The sequence below is a fragment of the Drosophila willistoni genome, chromosome 3R, assembly GCF_018902025.1.
Source record: "Drosophila willistoni isolate 14030-0811.24 chromosome 3R, UCI_dwil_1.1, whole genome shotgun sequence".
Lineage (NCBI taxonomy): Eukaryota > Metazoa > Arthropoda > Insecta > Diptera > Drosophilidae > Drosophila > Drosophila willistoni.
In genome coordinates, this window is record NC_061086.1 from 22,936,316 (window position 1) to 22,958,036 (window position 21,721).

The 21,721-nt window shown below is 38.4% G+C and overlaps 6 protein-coding genes across 6 annotated transcripts; 3 read left to right on the top strand and 3 right to left on the bottom strand.

Annotated features, from left to right (window-relative positions):
• Window positions 1-286: 286 nt before the first annotated feature.
• On the bottom strand, window positions 287-1,406 carry LOC124460171. The gene is made up of 3 exons (XM_047010520.1): window positions 1,086-1,406; window positions 924-1,016; window positions 287-847 (listed from the first exon to the last, which is right to left on the bottom strand). The coding sequence occupies exons 1-3, from the start codon at window positions 1,293-1,295 to the stop codon at window positions 287-289; spliced, it is 864 nt and encodes a 287-aa protein (XP_046866476.1). The 5' UTR covers window positions 1,296-1,406.
• Window positions 1,407-2,191: 785 nt separating this feature from the next.
• LOC111519142 lies at window positions 2,192-3,013 on the top strand. Its single transcript, XM_023178220.2, has 2 exons — window positions 2,192-2,526; window positions 2,593-3,013. Exons 1-2 carry the CDS (start codon window positions 2,309-2,311, stop codon window positions 3,002-3,004), a joined length of 630 nt encoding a protein of 209 aa, XP_023033988.1. The 5' UTR covers window positions 2,192-2,308; the 3' UTR covers window positions 3,005-3,013.
• A 122-nt stretch (window positions 3,014-3,135) lies between these two features.
• Window positions 3,136-8,413, top strand: LOC6647475 (cytoplasmic FMR1-interacting protein). The gene is made up of 10 exons (XM_002070216.4): window positions 3,136-3,462; window positions 3,526-5,357; window positions 5,422-5,595; window positions 5,666-5,784; window positions 5,845-5,957; window positions 6,033-6,232; window positions 6,296-6,831; window positions 6,893-6,987; window positions 7,051-7,437; window positions 7,502-8,413. The coding sequence occupies exons 1-10, from the start codon at window positions 3,256-3,258 to the stop codon at window positions 7,712-7,714; spliced, it is 3,876 nt and encodes a 1,291-aa protein (XP_002070252.1). The 5' UTR covers window positions 3,136-3,255; the 3' UTR covers window positions 7,715-8,413.
• On the bottom strand, window positions 8,235-13,313 carry LOC6647473 (N-acetyl-D-glucosamine kinase). Its single transcript, XM_002070214.4, has 6 exons — window positions 13,138-13,313; window positions 12,136-12,264; window positions 9,979-10,062; window positions 9,798-9,924; window positions 9,509-9,734; window positions 8,235-9,308 (listed from the first exon to the last, which is right to left on the bottom strand). Exons 2-6 carry the CDS (start codon window positions 12,159-12,161, stop codon window positions 8,716-8,718), a joined length of 1,056 nt encoding a protein of 351 aa, XP_002070250.1. The 5' UTR covers window positions 12,162-12,264; window positions 13,138-13,313; the 3' UTR covers window positions 8,235-8,715.
• On the top strand, window positions 10,671-12,344 carry LOC6647474 (serine--tRNA ligase, mitochondrial). The gene has a single exon (XM_002070215.3). The coding sequence runs from the start codon at window positions 10,745-10,747 to the stop codon at window positions 12,005-12,007; it is 1,263 nt and encodes a 420-aa protein (XP_002070251.1). The 5' UTR covers window positions 10,671-10,744; the 3' UTR covers window positions 12,008-12,344.
• A 146-nt stretch (window positions 13,314-13,459) lies between the features above and the next one.
• On the bottom strand, window positions 13,460-14,645 carry LOC6647472 (protein FAM50 homolog). The gene has a single exon (XM_002070213.4). The coding sequence runs from the start codon at window positions 14,594-14,596 to the stop codon at window positions 13,517-13,519; it is 1,080 nt and encodes a 359-aa protein (XP_002070249.1). The 5' UTR covers window positions 14,597-14,645; the 3' UTR covers window positions 13,460-13,516.
• Window positions 14,646-21,721: the final 7,076 nt, after the last annotated feature.

A 21,721-nucleotide genomic window follows, 5' to 3' on the forward strand; every position in this document is an offset into this window, starting at 1 on the left:
TTCAATGTAAACTTATACATCTAAATGAAATCTAAATATACATTATATACAATATAATAATATACATTATATACAATATAATAATATACATTATATACAATATAATAATATACATTATATACAATATAATATATACATTATATACAATATAATATATACATTATATACAATATAATCTTACATCTAAATTAAAAGCTATCTTATTAAATATAAATATATACATTAAATCTAAATACAATATAATCTTCATCTAAATTAAACATATTTACATTGAATATTAAATCTATTACTCATCCTCATCCATATATTTAGTGGCCTCATACACCAAGAACGCAGCAATTCCATTCACAGACCTCGACTCCTCGAGCGACATCTCAGGGACATGCCGGATGGCCACCATCCCATATTGCTCCAGCCTGTGATTTATTAGACTGGACAAGTTGAATTGATTGCCATCTATAGCGAATACATTCTTTAATATGTCCTCCGAGGCGCTCACGAAGTCCCAAATGAGCGCCAGGTTTTCGTATTTTCGCGACCGACAACTGTCGCGGATCATATAAAGATGGTTTCGGAATGTTTCCTTTTCATATAGGGTGGACAACAATTCCTGCAACACCTTAGTCGCAAAAGGATCTGGGCATTCCTTTTTGTTTAACGTGCGCATCAGGTGTGTGCCATCATATATAACCGTCGGCGACTTGATGTAGCGCCGCAACGATTTGAGCGCCTGCATGTTTACAGGTGCGCGATCGCTCACAATCGCTACGACGTTCCGATACAAGTGGTTTGGCACTTGTCTCAGCACCATCAAGAGTACGCCCTGTAGGTCGTCGGCGTTGCTAATCTGCAAGGCCAAATACAAAAATAATTATGTATTATTATTTTATACATATATTATATTAAAAAATAGATTTACTTACGTATTTGCGCTTTTTAGGCATACCACATCGACATGCAGCATAGACTAGGGTGAGCTTCCCAGATTGAACGCTCACGAGGAGGACGACGAAAATCTGAAAAATATATATGAAATGTATTACATATATTACATACATATGTTTATAGCTTTAAGCTGGACTTACCTTGTGAATGTGGGGCACCTGACGCACCCACAATTCGTCTACATTAAGGCTGTAAGCCTGCGTTGTCTCCATCACCGCCAACGCTCCGGGGTCAAAATAATCATTGCCGTCCAATACTCTCTCCATGAGCATGTCCATTCTATCCTTCAGCTGCATCAGCTCTTCTGGGCCAAGGTCCGTGAGTCCTGGAAGTTGATTCAAATTAAACATTTTAATTATTTTAGTAATAACCTGTTACTTATCCTTTCAATTATCGCTTTCAAAGTGTTTCATCCGTTACTTTATTAGGGCGGCAGCGCGCCAAAATCGAAGACAGGGCTGCAAAACCATCGATGTTTTTTCCGATATATCGATGGAAGTTGAATATCGATAGTTTTGTATTTTTTTAATTAATTAATATAACTAATATCATGTAATAAGGCATTTAGATCTTTTAACATTTTAATGAGTCTGGCAATAAATATTTATGCGTTCCCACCAGTTCAACGGAGTCGGAACGCATTTTTAGCAAGGCAGGAGAAATAATTTCCCAAAGAAGATCGGCATTAATGTAAATATTTTATTGTTTTTAAACAAAAACGTTTATTTACAAGATGAAACATCTGATTAATTATAAGCTCTACAACCTAAAAAAAAACTGAAACAAAACGAATAACTTTGTTAGCATTTAGAAATACAATGAAAAATCTATTATTATAAGATTATTATAAGAATCTACTCAAACAATGAATTTATTAGCTTTTTGATTTTTAATAAATGAAGTTTGAAATAATGGATATTACTAACTTTTTATTTTTAATTATAAATAATAACTTATATAATATATCGAAATATGTATGGAAGAATAGATTTTTATTCAAATCTTATTTGTTTTGAAGCTTTTTAAAATTTCGATGGAAACACCGATACTATCGATGGTTTTTTCCATCGATGGAAAAACCACCGAGTGGAGCCACCATCGACGGTTTTGCAGCCCTATCTTCGATTTTGGCGCGCTGCCTTGTAACGGAAACGGGAAGCTTGGCTTTGTGCCAATATTATTCGCGAATAAATTTTTGCAAATAAACATGGATTCTGCAAACTTTTCTTGCCAATTTTGTGAGTACAAAAGCAAAAGGAAATTTAATGTTGACAGGCATATTGAAAGAGTGCACAAAAATTCTTCGGTGTCAAATTCTGAGGCCTTCGCGGCACCTGAGCCATTGGAGCCAATTGATTGGCCAATGGCGTCACCAGAAGTAGAAGAGACCGTTGAAATGGAGCCAAAAGTCCAACACCTCGAATTGTTTAATATCGAACCAGATGGGGAAGAGCCCAAAGACAGCGGCTACAAATGGCAAAATTTGAAATTCGAAAAAAAGATATTTTTTGAAAAACTGGGCGAAGATATTCAAGTGCCCAGTGATATTGTTAAGGCATATCCCCATATATGCCTCTTTAGGTAAGTGAACCATTTCTATTTCTCACATTTATACATTTGTACTTATAATGTCTGTAAATCTTTCAGTCTCTACCATTCTGTCCAGGCTCAAGGTGGCTTTGACAGAAAAGTAGATTGGGACGTGGTTGCCATTTGCTGCAGCCTTTTAGGTTTCCCGCCCGAGGAGCTGAAGAGTTTGTACGCCTCGTTGTTGCTGCCATTTGAGCGTGTTGAGGCTCGCAAAACTCGGGAGCTGAAATCGCTCGGGATTCCAATCTGGTGGGACTGTGGGGAATACATTTCTCCCTCTAATCGAGGCGTTCGTTTCAGGAGCTACCCGTTTTCCAAGAGGACGGTCGCAGCAGTTATGCTGCGAGTATATCAGGAGTACTATATTACTTCTCCATCCCGGCATGACTTCCGGGTGAAAGATTCCTGGATTTATATTTGCGGATATAAACCAGATCGATTCATTAAAATAATACAAAATTTCAAATAATATAATATATAATAATATATTAATATAATGTATACAGTAAATAAAATACATAAATTCATAAAATATGTTCACTGGGTTCAACGCTTGCTGCTTTCTCAACCATTCAACTAGAGTTGGTCACACTCAAGTATTCTTTTTTCTTGATGTTTCTTAGGTGATTAGGCGTTTCCATCTCTGCGTAAATTAAGATATTCTGAAAGATATTCTGATTTTGGACACTTCGATGGGAAAGTAACGCTTATTGAGAGAAAATGACGGAAAAGATAACGCTAGCTGATGCGCTGTCCAATGTGGAGGTGCTGGATGAGCTGTCGCTGCCCGATGAGCAACCATGTATAGAGGCCCAGCCCTGCTCCATTATCTACAAAGCAAACTTTGATACAAACTTTGAGGACCGCAATGGATTTGTTACTGGAATTGCCAAGTACATCGAGGAGGCCACGACGCACGCCAATTTGGTAAGACAATGTTGAATATCTTTTCGCTTACGTATATTAAGAACTATCCCTATCTGAATCCAGAATGTATTGCTTGATGAGGGTCAAAAACATGCTGTCATGTTGTACACTTGGCGTTGCTGTTCGCGGGCTATCCCACAGCCCAAGTCAAACGAGCAACCAAATAGAGTGGAGATCTATGAAAAAACTGTGGAAGTCTTGGCTCCGGAAGTAAACAAACTATTGAACTTTATGTACTTTCAACGGAAAGCCATTGAAGCGTTCTCGGGAGAGGTGAAACGTCTTTGTCATGCCGAGAAGCGCAAGGATTTTGTCTCAGAAGCTTACCTTCTCACGTTGGGCAAATTCATCAACATGTTTGCCGTACTCGACGAACTAAAAAACATGAAGTCGAGTGTAAAAAACGACTACTCAACTTATAGGAGAGCTGCGCAATTTCTTAAGGTAATGTCCGATTCGCATACGTTGCAGGAGTCGCAGAATCTTTCCATGTTTCTGGCTACTCAGAACAAGATTCGCGACACTGTGAAGGACACACTGGAGAAGATTGTGGGGTACGAGGACTTGCTCTCAGATGTAGTCAATATTTGTGTCCACATGTTCGAAACAAAGATGTACTTGACTCCGGAGGAGAAGCACATGCTGGTCAAGGTTATGGGCTTTGGCCTCTTTTTAATGGACAGTGATGCATGCAATATCAATAAGTTGGATCAGAAGAAAAAGATTCGTTTGGATCGAATCGATCGTATTTTCAAGAATCTGGAGGTGGTTCCATTGTTTGGTGATATGCAAATTGCTCCCTTTAACTATATAAAGAGGAGTAAGCATTTCGATTCAAGCAAGTGGCCATTGTCCAGCTCGAATGCAATAAGCCCCCAAGCAGATTTGATGGTACATCTGCCTCAGATACGTGAGGATCATGTCAAGTACATATCGGAACTGGCTCGCTACACCAACGAAGTGACTACCACCGTCAAGGAGAATCCTTCAGATGCAGAGAACAGGATAACATCGGACTTGGCTTTACGTGGTCTGCAATTGTTATCGGAATGGACCAGTGTGGTCACCGAACTTTACTCATGGAAGCTGCTCCATCCCACGGACCATCATCAAAACAAGGAATGCCCCGTGGAAGCAGAAGAGTACGAGCGGGCTACTCGATACAACTACACTTCAGAGGAGAAATTTGCCCTTATCGAGGTTATTGCTATGATCAAGGGCCTGCAAGTTTTGATGGCTCGCATCGAAACTGTGCTATGCGAAGCCATTCGGCGCAACATCTACTCCGAGTTGCAGGACTTTGTTCAGCTTTCTCTGCGCGAACCCCTGCGCAAAGCTGTAAAGAACAAGAAGGATTTGATTCGCAGTATTATCATGTCTGTGAGAGAGACTTCCGCTGACTGGCAAAAGGGCTTCGAGCCTAGCGACGATCCAGTGGCCAAGGGGAAAAAAGATCCTGATGGCGGTTTTCGTATACATGTGCCTCGTCTGAATGTGGGTCCCTCTTCCACTCAGTTGTACATGGTACGCACTATGCTGGAGTCCTTGATTGCTGACAAGAGTGGCGGAAAACGTACATTGCGAAAGGACATTGACGGCAATTGTCTCATGCAGATCGACACGTTTCATAAAACATCGTTCTACTGGAGCTACTTGCTCAATTTCAGCGATACATTACAGAAATGCTGCGACCTTTCACAGCTTTGGTATCGCGAATTCTATCTGGAAATGACAATGGGAAGGAAGGTAAATAAATGCATGGTTAGGCATCAGCACAACGAGGAGTGTAAAGATCTAATCACCATGGAGAAGCGAATTCAATTTCCCATCGAGATGTCTATGCCATGGATTCTCACCGATCACATTCTACAGACAAAGGAACCATCCATGATGGAGTGAGTAGCCAAGCTTAAAAATTAATGTGAAACCCTATATAGTCTGGGAATTTATTCGTTCAAGATTTGTTTTATATCCCTTGGACTTATACAACGATTCGGCCCATTATGCTCTTACCGTCTTCCGCAAGCAATTCCTCTACGATGAGGTTGAGGCCGAGGTTAATTTATGCTTTGATCAATTCGTATACAAGTTGAGTGAGCAAATCTTTGCCCACTACAAGCAATTGGCAGGCAGGTAAGTTTCGATGACATTTGGAGATACACAGCACTTGCTAATGATTCATTCACCGATTAATTGTTGGTAGCATTTTCCTGGACAAACGTTTTCGTCTTGAGTGCGAGGTATTGGGCTTTAACTTCCAATCGTATCCGCGTAACAATCGCTACGAGACTCTGTTAAAGCAACGACATGTTCAATTACTTGGTATGTTGATAGAAAAATCTCATTAATGGGATAAAAATGAATTTTTTATAAATTCTTCAGGCCGATCTATTGACTTGAACAAACTGATCACCCAACGTATTAATGCCAATATGCATAAAAGCATTGAATTGGCAATAAGTCGCTTTGAAGGCAACGACATCACTGGAATTGTGGTAAGTAATCTTTAATCTAATTTTCGATTAGATTATTCTCACTAACTCTTCGTCTTCGGTTTATTAATATCTTAGGAATTGGAGGGCCTTTTGGAGGCGAATCGCATTTGTCACAAATTGTTGAGTAAATATCTTGCCTTGGATAATTTTGATGGCATGGTCAAGGAGGCTAATCACAATGTTTTGGCGCCGTATGGACGCATCACACTGCATGTGTTTGTGGAACTGAACTATGATTTCTTGGTCAACTATTGCTACAATGCAGCCACAAATCGGTAAGTAGAAACCTAGCCAGTCGGTTGATGAAAATACATAATAATTTTAAATCCTTTGATTAGTTTTATACGCACCAAAGTCAATCTGTCGTCATCGCAGGCGATTCAGCGCGAGAAGCCACCACAAATGGCCCATTATTATTTATGGGGTTCCAAGCAGCTAAATGCCGCCTATTCTACGCAATATGGCCAATACACAGGATTTGTGGGAGCCCCACATTTCCATGCGATGTGCCGTCTGCTTGGCTATCAGGGCATTGCCGTGGTCATGGACATTATACTCAAGGATATTGTAAAGCCTCTGATTCAGGGCTCATTGCTACAGTTCACCAAAACGCTAATGATTGCCATGCCCAAGTCTTGCAAGTTGCCGCGATGCGAATACGGATCGCCCGGCGTTCTGAGCTATTATCAAGCCCATCTTACCGACATTGTGCAATATCCGGATACCAAAACGGAACTTTTCCAGTCATTCAGAGAGTTTGGCAACTGCATTATTTTTTGCCTTTTAATTGAGCAGGCCTTATCACAGGAGGAGGTGTGCGATCTCTTGCATGCAGCACTCTTTCAAAACATTTTCCCTAGGCCATTCTGCAAAGGTGAGTGTGGGATAGCATTTTCACCAGCGTATTCGTTATATATTTTTGATCTCATGTCTAGAAAATGAAAAACCCGAGGCAAAACAGAAGCGCCTGGAGGCGCAATTCGCCAATTTGCAAATTGTCTCAAATGTGGAAAAGATAGGCACTGCCAAGGTGAGCTTTTAACCCATTTTTATATTTATAGCTTAATGAATTTATTTGAAATATATTTTGTAGCAAGCAATGATTGCCCGTGAAGGTGATCTCTTGACACGGGAGCGTCTCTGTTGCGGGTTAAGCATCTTTGAGGTCATATTGAATCGTGTCAAGAGCTATCTGGATGATCCCGTGTGGTGTGGTCCTCCTCCCGCCAATGGCATACTTCATGTAGACGAATGTTCCGAGTTTCATCGTTTGTGGTCAGCCTTACAGTTTGTTTATTGCATTCCCGTGCGGGGCACAGAATATACCATTGAGGAATTATTTGGCGAGGGTCTCAACTGGGCCGGTTGCGTAATGATTGTCCTGCTGGGACAACAGCGACGTTTTGAGGCCCTAGACTTTTGCTACCACATACTGAGAGTTCAGCGTGTCGACGGCAAAGACGAGGATGTCAAAGGGATTGTAAGTTATTGCATGGAAAGCCAAAATTCAGCTAAATATTAAATGCATTTTTATACGATTTCAGCAATTAAAACGAATGGTGGATCGCATTCGTCGCTTCCAAGTATTAAATTCACAAATATTTTCCATTCTCAATAAATATCTGAAAGGTGGTGATGGCGAGGGCTCAAATGTGGAGCACGTACGCTGCTTTCCACCGCCACAGCATCCGTCAGTTATATCCTCCTCATCGCACTACCAAGATCCGCAAAAGCTGCGCCAGAGCATGAATAATTAAAGCCAGACACACACAGATGGCATTGATGATGCATTTAAGCCAATCATAGATGAATAAGTAATAATTAACCATAATTACGGTTTACAATACCTTTTATTGAATCCACAAATGGCGGAATCGCTTCATTCTTTTATTATTATCCTGACAACATAATCTAACTTTGTTTATTTGGCAAAGTGTCGAAATTCGATTTTAATATAATTCTCCGTTATTGGTTTTTTTTCGGTATTATGTATTCTGCAAGCAATTATATATCGTACATAGATATTAATATTAATTCCCAACTATGGCATTACATTTATCTCTATATGAACTATATTGTACCAAATAATGGTATTGTAAGAATCCTACGATATTATGTTTGGCCTGCTTATACTTCTTAATCTTATGTTTTGCTCCATGATTTGAGAATCAAATTAGCCAAAGAATTGACAGCACACGGCAAAAACACACAAAACAAAAAAACAAATAATACAAAAACGAATTGGCTTTAAATACAATAAATCAAAGTATTACAAAATAGAAGCAGCAAACTAAACAACAATTTATATACGAATATAATAGTGGAAGATGCGAAGAGGGGCATTGGACAAAACCCTCTTCCCCCAATAATAGACATTACAAGCACTTAATACAATGAATTTTATCGAATAAACATTTTCATACGTATTGTATTTCTAACAAACCCCAGAAAAATCATATGGATCTGTGTGTCTTATTCCCAATGGCATGGGCATATTTAACAGGAAGAAATAGCAGCTGGGAGCCGCCTAAGAGAAGATGTTGAAACGACTCTGGATAACAATAGGCAATGAAATTATTTCAAGGAACATATTTGTGAGCAATCACTATACTTTTATCACAATGCCTCCCAAATTGTAAATCCAATTCACGTCTAGTGACCTACGAAATTCTTGGATATGTATGTATGTATGTATATGTAAAGTATATATTATCTTAGTGTTGGAAATGTTTGTGTATCTGAATGTACATTGTCTAATCTAGCATTTAAACGTCTCTTTTGCTATGCCATTCTGTCCATTAATCTTGCATGGTTCGACCGTGTGAAGAACTGTGAAATTATCGGCATAGTTGCGGGGTAAATCAAAATTTGCATTATCGGCACCGAGATAACAGGCTCCATAAGCACTGCTTTTGGTTATTCGGACCAGCTTTAGATTGTAATCGATGCTCTGCTTAGATATCTCCTTATTGAACGCCTCTTGCAGCAGATCCCAGCTTGACCATACGGATCCAACACATACTACACTTAAATCACCAGATTCTACCAGATCCTTGTGCACGTTGGGCAACAAGGATGCAATCATCCGTGCCAAATGAACTCCGGCCTCACGAAATAGTCCAAGTGCCAATTGATCGCCCTGTTCAGCATTCTGAGCCAATTTTTTGCAAAGATTAGCAAAGAAGGGTTTATCAAATTTAGCATAACAGTGTGGTAACATATCGTATCGGGTCTCAATGCTGAAATGTTCCTTGATCAACGACCACGTCTTGTCCACCGGCGCCGGTGACTTTACAAAATTGTCCATGTCATCAAAAACTACTTTAACGGCTCGATGTGATATATACCAGGCTGGGGAAGAGAAGGATTGGAATAGTAAAAGTCAACACAAAGTCCAAAACAATGAAGCATGCGATTGACAATGAGTCAGGGCTAATTAATGCTATCAAGTAATCCTAATCAGCTCTAGTTATTCATAACATTGAATTCTAATAACTGACGTAATAGAGGTTTTTGAAAACAATAGATAATCAGATGCCCCCAATACTCACCACTGCCCTCGTCACCTAGAAAATTGCCCCAGCCGCCGCAATTGTATGTTGAGCCGTCTGAGTTGCGTAGCAGGCAATTCGATCCTGTGCCCGAAATGAGTACCATTCCACCGATGGAGGAGGCCGTAAACATACTACCCATTGTGTCGCTAGAGACGGCATAGCTGTTTGAGAGATTGGGAAATGTGGTGCGTAGCTCCTGTTCTAGCTCTCGATTAGTTGCCTCCTGAAAAATATAAATTAAGGGCTTGACATGCCGGGACGAATATGTTAGAAATTGCGTGCCCACCTGCTCACATCCACTCAGACTGAGTCCCAAACTTGTGAGTGGTGTGTCCTTAGGTATATTAGCTTCCTCCTTGGCCCGTTCCACCATATCGGCAATACGTCGGGCACATTCCGCTATGCCAATACCCCTGAAATCCCAAAGATTACAAATAATGTTTTCCAACTTTATATATCAATGTTACCAATGATTAGTGCCCAAGCCGCTGGTCGAACCCACGGATTCGCCGCTCTCATCACAGATCACCAGGCGAGAGTGCGTTGCTCCACTGTAATTGTAGGAGAAGATGAACCATTAGACTTCCGGCCCATGTTTGATTACTATACAATAGGTGTTGCTGGTCTTGCTGGAGGGGCCCTGACCTCAGCTAAATCAATCTAAATTGACTACAAATTGTATGTGGCCTGTTCTATATTTGTCATCCGTTTGTTAAATTAATTAATTTATAAAACGTGTGGCACGCACAAAATGGTTTCGATAAGGAAGACATAATATCAAACTGTACCAATTTGTCATATGTATACATATACATAGATCAATTGCTATTGAAAATGCGGGTGAATTTCAGAGTGGAAGAATGCAGGAAAATGTGTAGTATATAGGGGTACTTCCAATTATCGTTAAATGCATTATTCATGCTTGCGAAAATGCAACGCTTAATGCGCTCAATTGGTCTAAATCTGTGTGTATTGTTATCGCTAAGAAACTATTATTAAGGCAAATGCTTTATTCATTTCGTCTGTAATATAAATAAAGCAACTGCTATTTAAAGAGAAGCGCTCAATTCAAATGTGGTTAACGTATGACGTAATAAAAAGGCTAAGGAAAAGTGGCAACGCCACACAGGGCTGCAATTGTTAGTTTTTATTATTATTAACCAACTGTTTCTCTGTCGCCTTCCCTTGCTTGCGTGCGGCTTCGGCATGCAATAAAAAGTTTAATTAATTAAAATGAAATTGCTGATGAATGTTCAGAGGCGGCTTTGGCTCCTACGACGCCAAAGGTCAACCACATCAACTATAGCTAAAGCACATGACAACGAATCATCGGAACCGGCACTAACCAATACACAACTGGATGAGCTCGAGCGGAATGTGACATTACGCCAACACAAAAACAACATTCCCCTCATTCGTAGCCTGTTGACTGAGGTGCGAAAGGGCAATCAGCAGAAGCAACAAGAGTTACAGGCCGAGATAGAACAGTTGCCGAATTCTACACATCCTCGATTACTTAATTACGGCAATGAACCCCGCGAATTGGCCCAATATAAACATCGTCAATTGGATTCGGAGGCATCCAAAAAGGAGTTCTCCGAACTGGCACGCTCTCTTAATCTATATCGCATGGATCACTTGGGAAACTATACGGGACACAAGAGCTATTACTTGACGGGCCAGTTGGCCATGTTGGAGCAGGCTATTATACAGTTCGCTTTGCAATCAGTCACAAAACATGGGTTTAAACTGATGTCTGTGCCCGACATTCTGCCGCCGGAGGTCATCGAGTCATGTGGGATGCGCACTGAGGGAGAAAGGACGCAGGTCTATAAACTGGACACCGGCGAATGTCTATCAGGCACTTCGGAAATGGCTCTAGCTGGTTATTTTGCACGCAAACATCTATCCGAGGAGCAATTGCCGCTAAAAGTGACTGCTGTAAGTCGTTGCTATCGCGCCGAAACTTCTGGATTGCAGGAGGAAAAGGGTATTTATCGTGTGCATCAATTTACTAAGGTGGAAATGTTTGCGATCTGCTCTCCGCAACAATCTGAAGCCGAACTGGAAGAGTTTAAGAATATTGAGGTAACGCTTTTCAAGGAATTGGGTCTTAATTTCCGCCTTCTTGATATGCCACCTTGCGAGTTGGGAGCTCCGGCGTACCAGAAATATGACATTGAAGCCTGGATGCCAGGCCGGCAGATGTGGGGTGAAATCTCCAGCTGCAGCAATTGCACGGACTACCAAGCGAAGCGTTTGGACATAAAATATAAGCGAAAAAGTGATGACCAACTGTTGCATGCTCATACCATCAATGGGACGGCAACAGCCATACCACGACTACTGATTGCTCTGCTTGAATCATATCAAAATGGAGACATAATTGAAATACCCAAGGTCCTCAGGCCTTTTATGGATGATCAAAAAGTGATAACGAAAAACAAACGGATTCCCGAAACCAAATTGGTGAAATTCATCAAATCGAATCATTAAAGTTAATGTGATTGTTTTTGTGAAAAATTAATATACATAATAAAATTGTTGATATGGTAAATGTTATTTTATCATTAATTAAGCTATAGATAATTGTCATCAATTTAATTATCTCGAAAGTTACATACCCTTCAACACCGCCAAAATATCTCATTTTCAATAGTTAAAAATGCTATCAAATCCAAATTATATATTTATTACCAGCCTGGAACTGGAATGTAGATGCTCGTTGATTAACAGGGAATCACAAACAAGTGCTAAAAGAAACAATATAATTGTACAATATTAAATTCTATGATTAAGTTTAGCAAACAACAATGCGACAACTTTATGATAACCGTTTTTTGTGCCTTATTAATTAACAATCGTTCTATCATTTACCTATTTCTGGCAATTTTATTTTATCTTATCCGATGTTAAGCCTATACGTATGTATATTGCAAGCAACCCTTTCCATTCATGACGATGGTTCATGGTTTCTGAATACTAATCTTAATTTTTGGCCTGCTTTATGTGAACCCACTTAAACACATTGTTAATCATTAATTCCATACTCTGGTTACAAAACAATTTTGTGAAATCTTATCGAGTTTCATTAGGCCACCCCTCAACAGCCGTAAATACCTAGAATTCGCTGAATGGGCGAAAAAATAAACTAAAAATAATCTGCATTTCAGCGCAATTGCATATGCAAAACTAAAAACAACTAAATTATTATTTTTCGTTATCTCCGAACGTTTTAACAAAATATACTACACTGGATTACATTTAGATCATCCGAAGTATACAAGAATTTTGCAATAATAATTACTGCACCTGCCATAAGTTACACTAGGCTCAGCTGTTGTGGCAAACAACAATAGACGGGTAGCCAGGTGAGAGTGAAACCTTGTTTTGTTGTTGTGCAAATCAAACTTGTTTCTTTTGCTTACGTTGTCCAGATTGGGCAAAAGGGTTAGCAAAGATTTCTGACCACTGTGTACACCCACACACGTACTGGGCATGGCGGGCCCAGCCCCCAAATCTCATATTCATTGCCATTCCTGATTGCACTATGTAAATTTATATTATCTTTCTAATAAACAACTAGCGCGTTCACCCAATCACACGTACGAACACAACACACATACACGTCACTTCGGGGCAAGCTTTTACACGGAGCTCTGCTTTAGCTGCTGCTGTCGCCGATGATGGGGTATCCGCACGCTGTAGAGCTCAAACTCAAAATATTGTTTTCTACCCGTCAACATATTTATTTAAAGGTTTGCGCCCGATTTTCTCGATCCAGCTCCATAAACAATAATAACCAGTGTGACCATATGAACGGATCGTGTTGAGCGCTGAAAATGTTTTTCCGCTAAAAATGTTAGCGGGAAAAACGCAATAATTTCATGGGCATGGGCGGATTCATAAATTAGTTTTAGGGGGAACTTTTAAATATATTTATAAGAATTTTCCAAAGAAATAGAAAATTATTTGCTTTATTTCTTTAATAAGATGGTGCATAAACTACTTTTTACTCTTGTCTTTATCTTTAATTGTATATTTGTCATAGGACTTGGTGGGATCGTATGGCTCCCAACGGCTGGCGGGAAATATGTGTTTGTTGCGCTCGTACCAGGAACGAAGTAGAACCTTACCCGCATGGGATTCCTCCTTTTCGACAGAAGCGTCGCTTATCATCCGAACATCATCGTGAACATCAAATTGGAAAAGCGGTCCGGATTTGCCGCGAGCTTTGGTCACAATGAAGTCGTAAAATGAATAATGGTGGGGCAGAATCAAATCCTCTTTCACGTACATGAGCTGATCCGCCATAACCGTTTTTAGCTCGATGAACTCCTTACGCAGGAGCTCCAGGCATTTCTGTAGGAATTGATAAATGGAGTTGCCCTTCTTCATGATAACATTACGCCGATGGCCAGAGCCATCCCAATAACTGAAAGTTATGGAAATTTCCTCATCTTTGAGTTCAGCCTGTTGCATGACCCATTCCTGACGTAGTTGCTCACGTAGACGATTTTCCTGTTCCTCGCGCTCGCGGTCCGGCAAAAACGATGTGTCCACATCGGGATTTTTGCAAATTTTCTTCTTCTTGACAGGTTCCGCTTCTGTCCACTTGGTTATCTTGGGCTTAACATCTTCATCCTCAGTTTTGATCTTATCTATATTATTGTCCTTATCGTCATCTTCGTCTTCTCCGCCATCTTCATCATCATCTAAATTGAAGGACAAGGCTTGGATTTGACGTTTCTGTTTGTTCTTCTCGGCCTGAATGGCCTCCAAGGCGCGCTGCTTCTCTCGGTCCTTCTCGTCTTTCTTTTGAGCCAATTTCTTTTCACGTTCGCGCACTATATCCTCCTGCTTGGCCTTCATTTCATCCAAAGTGACCAGACCAATGGTCGAGGACTTGAGCTGCTGTTCCACGGCATCATAGTGAGTGGCGAACTTGTTCTCAATCTTGTCCAGCTTCAATTCCTCTTCAATTTTCTTCTTGCGGAACTCAATCTCCTGTTGCTGGATCTCGCGCTTCTTCATTAGCTGGGCGGCTCGGCCCGCTTCACTGGCGGCACCCTTATAGTGGGCCATGTCTTAGTCCCAATTCCTGGTTAATAAATAAATTAATAATAAAAATATTAACAAATTTGTTTTGTTTTGTAAAACGCTAGCGTTTACTCACGCGATTTAAAAACGCGATTTAAAAACGCGTCAGTAAACCGCTCGAACATTTGAGTAAACGCGCGAACATGTTCGAGTTCGTGAGTAATGTTGTGTTTACGTTCGAAGTTCGCGAGAAAATGGCTAAAAAAGGCTATCTGTGTTTGTGAAATGGCAAGCAGCTTTTGTAAGAGAGCAATTTTGACCGTTACACGATTTACTCGTACACGCCAGAGCTTATTTGTCCTTTCAAAGTCCTTATTGAAAAGCTTTTGTTTAATCAACGGTCTCTGTTAGCCGTTTGTCATTTTAGTTACTTCGGGACTTTCTAACCAATTGGATGAATGCGCGGAACTTAAGTGTTAACGCGGAGAAAGTTTCAAAGAGATTTTTGAACTCGAAATTATAAATTTGCAATTGAATAAATGTTAATTGACAACTAATGAAGTGTTTCAAAAATTCTACAAATGTGAAAATTTAATTAGTTTTTCAAATGTGAATCCTTTTAAGATTGTACAGACATGGATATGAATGTGCTTGCGTGTTTTGGTAATAAAGAAACATTTAGCATTGGGCAAGGACATTAGGGGCAACGACAACAGTGTATATGGTGGAGAAGTCGTGCGGCGGTTAGCGGAAACGGAAGTGCCAAATTGAAATGTCATTTAAGCAGGGGCTGAACAGGCCAGAACCATTTAAGGAATTCCATCTACAACTTATCCGTGTTTTGTGTTCATGTCCAAGTCTATAGATTCGCGTCCGTCTGGATTTTAGTGCACTCTCTGATTTCAGCTTGGCTACTCTAGACGCCATTTATCGTCTGAGTTGGCGTTGGCGTCGTGCTCTTGACATTGATAATATTCATGAGGCTTGGCCCAAGTCAAGTCATAAATTCCTGCTCGACTGGCTGCTGAAGATGGAGATGGGATGGAGATGAAGATGAAGATGAAGATGTCGCTGCTGCCGTTCTTGGCTGCCAAGTCAAGTCAAGTGCCAATAAAATCATTAACTGTTGCAACGCATTAAATTCATGGCCTAGACGCACGCGTCGTTATTTCAGTCAGCGAACATTGTCATAAAACTTAGACCCCATCTATCGTAAATTATATACATTCTATATGTAGGAATTTCAATCTTCTGGCCCAAACCATTGCAACTAATTGCACAGGGAGATGGGCGTGCGAAAAACTATTAAATGCCCATTCGTTGCCATAATTAATGCGACAATGGCTTTATCGGGCGTTAATTAATTTATCGGCTATTATAGTATATTGGAAGACACCAATACTTACATACACAGGCCAGGACAAACACAGACACTCGCTCACACGGTCACACACACACACTCACACATGCGACCATATCAAGATTCGTTGACAGAAAACCCCACGTAACGGGTCAAGTCTCCTGGGTGTTAGAGCTCGTAAATTGCCTCGCTGAATTCTTAACGAATCCCAGCGATGCCCAGGAACCTAAAGCTCCCAAAACCTCCGCCCCGTCGTAATTGGCTTTAATTTTTTTCGGGGGGGACTTAGGGTAAACTTTTCTTTTACTGGCCACCCAAAACTGAATTGTCGAAAACTTATTCACTAAGTTTACCCTTCGGCCTCGGTGTGCCACTGGTAGTAGTTCTATTGTATTAGCTTGGCTTGGGTTTTTGCGGGATACTTTGTGGGCAGTTGGAAAGTTCACATATCTCTCCCACCAACCCTCTTCCTTGCCTAAATGCCCATCAATTTTCCCTTCACACACACACACACACCACACAGAGACACCAAAAAAATAACAAAAATAGTTTGCTCAAGCTAACTTTTCAGCACTTACCGTCGGATTATCCTTAGATGAGAACGAGGATATTTGCATTTTAGTGATGAAGCTTCCAGCGAGACTTTTCTAATTCTGTTAAGCAATTACGTTTTGTTTGCCAAGTTTCTGGGTGAGGACCCCCAACCCATGGGGCGAATCCATTTTCCATGTGCACGACATGTGCCAGGACTCGAATTGAGTGCCGACATAAATTTACTACGTTGTCCAATTTTTGTCTTGAATTAAAGTACATGATTAATGAGAAGTCCTTTGCTTCCATACCAGATACATATGTACATACATTTACTGGAATTTTTAACTATAATGACATGGTCAAAATGTAATTAAATGTTTTATTCCAGTTGTTCATTATTAATAATTTGGCCAGAGAATCTTATTTGGTAGCCCTCTTCAATTTACAATGTCTGTATAAAATCAATAAATGAAGCATTTTTCTGGCCTAGGAAATGCAATTAATGCCGCTTCACATTTTCCTAATGAGTCAGAGGTCCTTGTAAATGAAGCTCATTTGTTAAATTAAGCTAGGATATTAAATGTGAGTGTGGGTAGAAAAGTCATTAGGCCTACTCACCTGAAAACGCAATCATTTATTTATGAAACTGAAATTGATTTGATATCATAGAAAATCCATGGATTACACATTTACGAGGTGTTCGTAAACTAATTGCAGTCTCATTAATTAGGTAAATTTTTTCTTTTTTTAGAATTAGGTTTAGTTAGTTTTATCATATTTCATTCATTTAATACGCCTCAATAAAATGCGTGATTTATGAGTTTTTTGATTGCTCAGATTATGGAACTCCTTCGTCGTTAAACTGCTTAAACTTTTCCTTAATTTTAGTTTATTATTGCTTAAAGTTTTTTTCAACCATTATATGGCATTCATCCAAGATTTGCTCCTTCTCTGGCTTAAGTCTTGTATATCCTGTATATCCTTTTGTTTTAATACTCTTTATACACAACAGCTGTTGCAAATGCATACAGTAGATACTAAAAGTTTCCGCTAAGGCTTGTTAATGGGCTATAAAATTAGTTGTTGTTTCTTCTTAAGTTCTTCTTAAAGGGTGGGCAACATTTTAGTAATAACTAAATTAATAAATTTAAAAAAAGAAAAGAGAGGCGTCTTTTTCAAAGAGAGGCGTCTTTTAAGTTATCTAAAAGCACATAAAATTTGATTTATTTAAGGGGTTTATTTAAATAAGTTTAGATTGAAAGAATAACATATATTAATAACATGAAAATTGTGAACATTGTCCACATAAAAACTATGAAATTTATAAAAAGAATATTATATAATCACATTCATTTCGCGATATTTTTCCGCCTTCAAATTGCATTATATTGTACGACAAACAAGGCCAATTGATCAAAGTTTTATTGTTTGTTTTTGCCGCATCGACAACTCGCAGTGGAAAACAAGGCTAACATAAAACGAACAAAATAAAAAAATATATATATGTATATACATTTATAAAGGACCAAACACAAGTCCATTGCACTCTGATACTGCTACACAAAGTGATGGCTTTTATTCAATTATCGGAAGCGATTTTATTTTCACTTTATCGACAAGACACTGCAGGCATTTTGAGAACTCAATCGTATTGAGTTTTATAAATTCAATTGAACTTCTGCATATTGCAATTTTTTATGAACAGTGAGCAGCAAATGCTTGTGGCAATTCAATAATAAATTGCTTTGAAATTATTAAATAAAATTGCATTAAGGCAAACGCAAAATGGGTTGAATTTTGAAAAAATTAAAGTCCTTGAATTTGGCTATGTTTAAAGATTATATACGAAAACTGCAGTATTTAAGTATGAAATCTGTTTGTATACTAAATTTTCCTCTGAGACACATTCCGTGAATCGCATTGAGAATCATTCTCTTTGTCTATCTCTCTATTGCCTCAGTACAGACCAAATGTATACCCTTTCAGAGGGTAACAAAAACCTGTCTTATAGCTCATTGAACTTTTTCTTTGAAATGAATGAAAACATTTAGACTGGGTCATTCGAGGTCACTGATTATGAATATTCAATTAAATTTTCGAAAAAGCATCTCGAAGAGCATTCAGTAAAGTCAATTATTCAATGCAACCAATAAAAAAGAAAAGGTACTTGTAAATGTACTTAAAATGTGAAGAAATATATATCACAGATAGACAAAGGATAAATAATCGAAAATCTTTAAAGATAAAATGCTATGCAAAATCAAAATTTTCGTGTTATTTTGACATTTAAGAAGACTAAGAAAACTAACCTCAGGGGGACAGGTGGTGGACCATCGTGATGGGGTAAAACAAAGGGTCATGGAAGCCGGGCAAAGAGTTAACTGTTTGCATAAAATATACTTTGTTGGTTTTATCATTTCTATTGTTTTCCTTGTTTTTGGGTTTGTCTGTGATTTACGAAATTGTTTTTATCCGCAAAAAAGAAAAGTTTTCTTCTCTCTGTCTCTCTCTTCGCAACGGACACAACGGAAAAAATTGACACAATTTAAACTTTTCTATAAAACAGAACAAAAATGAGAAGAGCAGAACCCCAGCCAGCAATTTGTTTCTACTGCTATTTACATTCTGTTCTTCTATGTATAGATATATATGTATGTATATATTTCTTTTTGTTTGTTTTATTTCATTTTGTTCTTCTTCACCGTCTCTCTCTCCCTCTTTCGCTGTGGTTTTTTTGGTTTCGGCAGTTTATTACCAACATACACACCCACATCCACACACACACATTCACATCTGAAAGGTTGCTGGTTGGAAATTTGTCAAAAGGGAAAACTCTTTTAACGGAAAACTCTTTCTTTCAACGAAATTTGGTTTTCAATTTTACTCAAATTGCGCATATTTTTAGGAATTTTATGGTAAAACCCGTATACGCACACACACACACACACAAAGACACATACACATGCATTTTCACACCCGGCTGCATTTTGCGGACGAAAAGATTTATGCAATCTGTTCATAAAGCTGACAACATGACGTATGATTAATATTGTTTTGCTGGCACTTGTTTCACTTGTTTTCATTTCACATTTAATTGAAAATGAGTCCAAAGCAGCTAACGAAAATTGATTAAGCGCTTATTTTTAGGCAGAGGCACCAGAAGGTGGAGGAGCAGGAGGAGGCTATTAGGCAAAAGCGTTTGCTATTTTTAGCTAACGATGCGTCTTGTCTTGGCAACATTCCTGACAACAGGGGATAAAATAATATAATTTAAATTGCCACTAAAAATATAAACAACAGCAAATTTCCTTGGCTCCCTTTAAAATTATGTCAGACACACTCACACACACACACACTCACCCGCTGGATAAAAACAACAAAGAGTAAAATAAAGATGATGATGATGACGATGGTGCAGTAGACACAAATACACAGACACAGCCACACACACACATAGATATGCACTAAAGTATCTGTGTGCTGGCTATATTACGTATACGACATGCACTCAATAAATTTGTGCATTTCATGACAATGACGTCGAAAGCAATGTCGACAACACAGTTTTGTAAAGCGTTCTTTATCTATCCTTGTGTGTGTGTCTAGCTGTGTGTGAGTGTTGAGTGGGTGGTTGCCATTTCTTCCGATATACATATCTTTTCACTTCTTTTTTTTGTTGATTTTACTTTTTCTTTGTTGTTATTGCCATATGTCAAATGTCAACATTTGTCTGAATGCAATTAAGTAATAGACTTCGATTCAACTAAAGCTCAAATTCGTGCCTCTTTGTTCTAAAATGGATCTTTGAATGAAATTGAAATTGAAATCGAATACAAATTTATGAAACAATTTGCTTTGTAAAGAATATAGTTTGATAACAATATGTATAAATTTTATATTTCGAATGAAATGATAGCCAGAAGAACCCCTTGGCTTTTACGCTTGCAACATAAACAAAGATTTAATTATGCTACTATAGAGTCTGTTGATAATAAGGCACATTAAATGAAGGGTCGAATTCACAAAATTGTTTTTACCTTTTTATTTTATCGTTTATGAAAAACCAATCTCAATTAAGAAGCACTATTGATTTGATAATCAAGAATCAAAACAGAAGAAGTTCTTTTGTTCCTTAAATTTTATATTGATTTTCCTTAACTTATTTTCTTTTTGATGCTGTAAATGTAAAGTGTCTCGAAAAATAACATATCAAGAACTAAATAAGCTTTAACATAGTAATCGTTTTCTTTGATGCTGCAAGAGAATTCGTTTTTATTTTTATTGTATTTTAATTTTATATGAATTTTATGACAGACAAATGAATGGCTCAAGTGTGCTTCGAAATCAAGATATAAACCAAGAGCCAATAATTCAATATTCTCTAGTATTGTAATATTCTCATAAAACTTGAACCTTGCATACATAAGGTCAAATGTGGTCACTAAAATAAAAATACACATAACCAAATCAAGATGCTTTTATTTTCATTCATTTGGCATTTGAAGATGATCTTAAGCATTATATCTAAAAGTTAAACTATTGCAATAAAATATAATATTTTTTATTCGCTTTATGGGCTTTACCTTTATTGCATGGTTTAAATTACTTTTTGTTGGTTTTTCTCACTATGCTGCAAGTTGGTTTTATGCGTTTGACATTTTTTTAGTTGCCATTTATTTTGATTTATTCAGTTTAGTTTTTTCGTTGTCCTTTTTGTGTTGTGTGTAAATTGAGTTTTTAATTAAAGCCTGGCAAATGATTAAATATTTGAAACCTCTTCTCATCGGGCAATTGAAATAGATTGAAACAGTTTCTTTTGGTTGGTTGCTTTCACTTGTTCATTTTGATTACTTTCTGCTTAAGTATCTGTAATTTCCGGTTAGACTCTGATTACAGAGTACGAGTAAATGAATGGGAAATAAGAAGTTGGGTTTTTGTGATTACTTAAGAAATTATCTCTCTCTCTCTTTGGCAGGATGCAGCAGTCAATTAGCATAGATATCCTTAGGGCTTATCATATTCCTATTAAGATAATGCTGGTCTACTTTTATACTGTTACTTTTCGTTTTCATTTATGCTTGATTGATGCTGAAAGATGTTGTGCAGGTGAAACAATGGCAGAATCAGGACTCTCAATGGCAAGCCATGTGGCTGGGGGAATCGAGCTATCGGGAAATCCAGAAAGCAGACGCATCGTAAATCATGAATGTTAAAGTCTCCTTTCCAATTCCATGATCCCAGCAAGACTAACGATTACCCAACTGCCTTTAGCGATT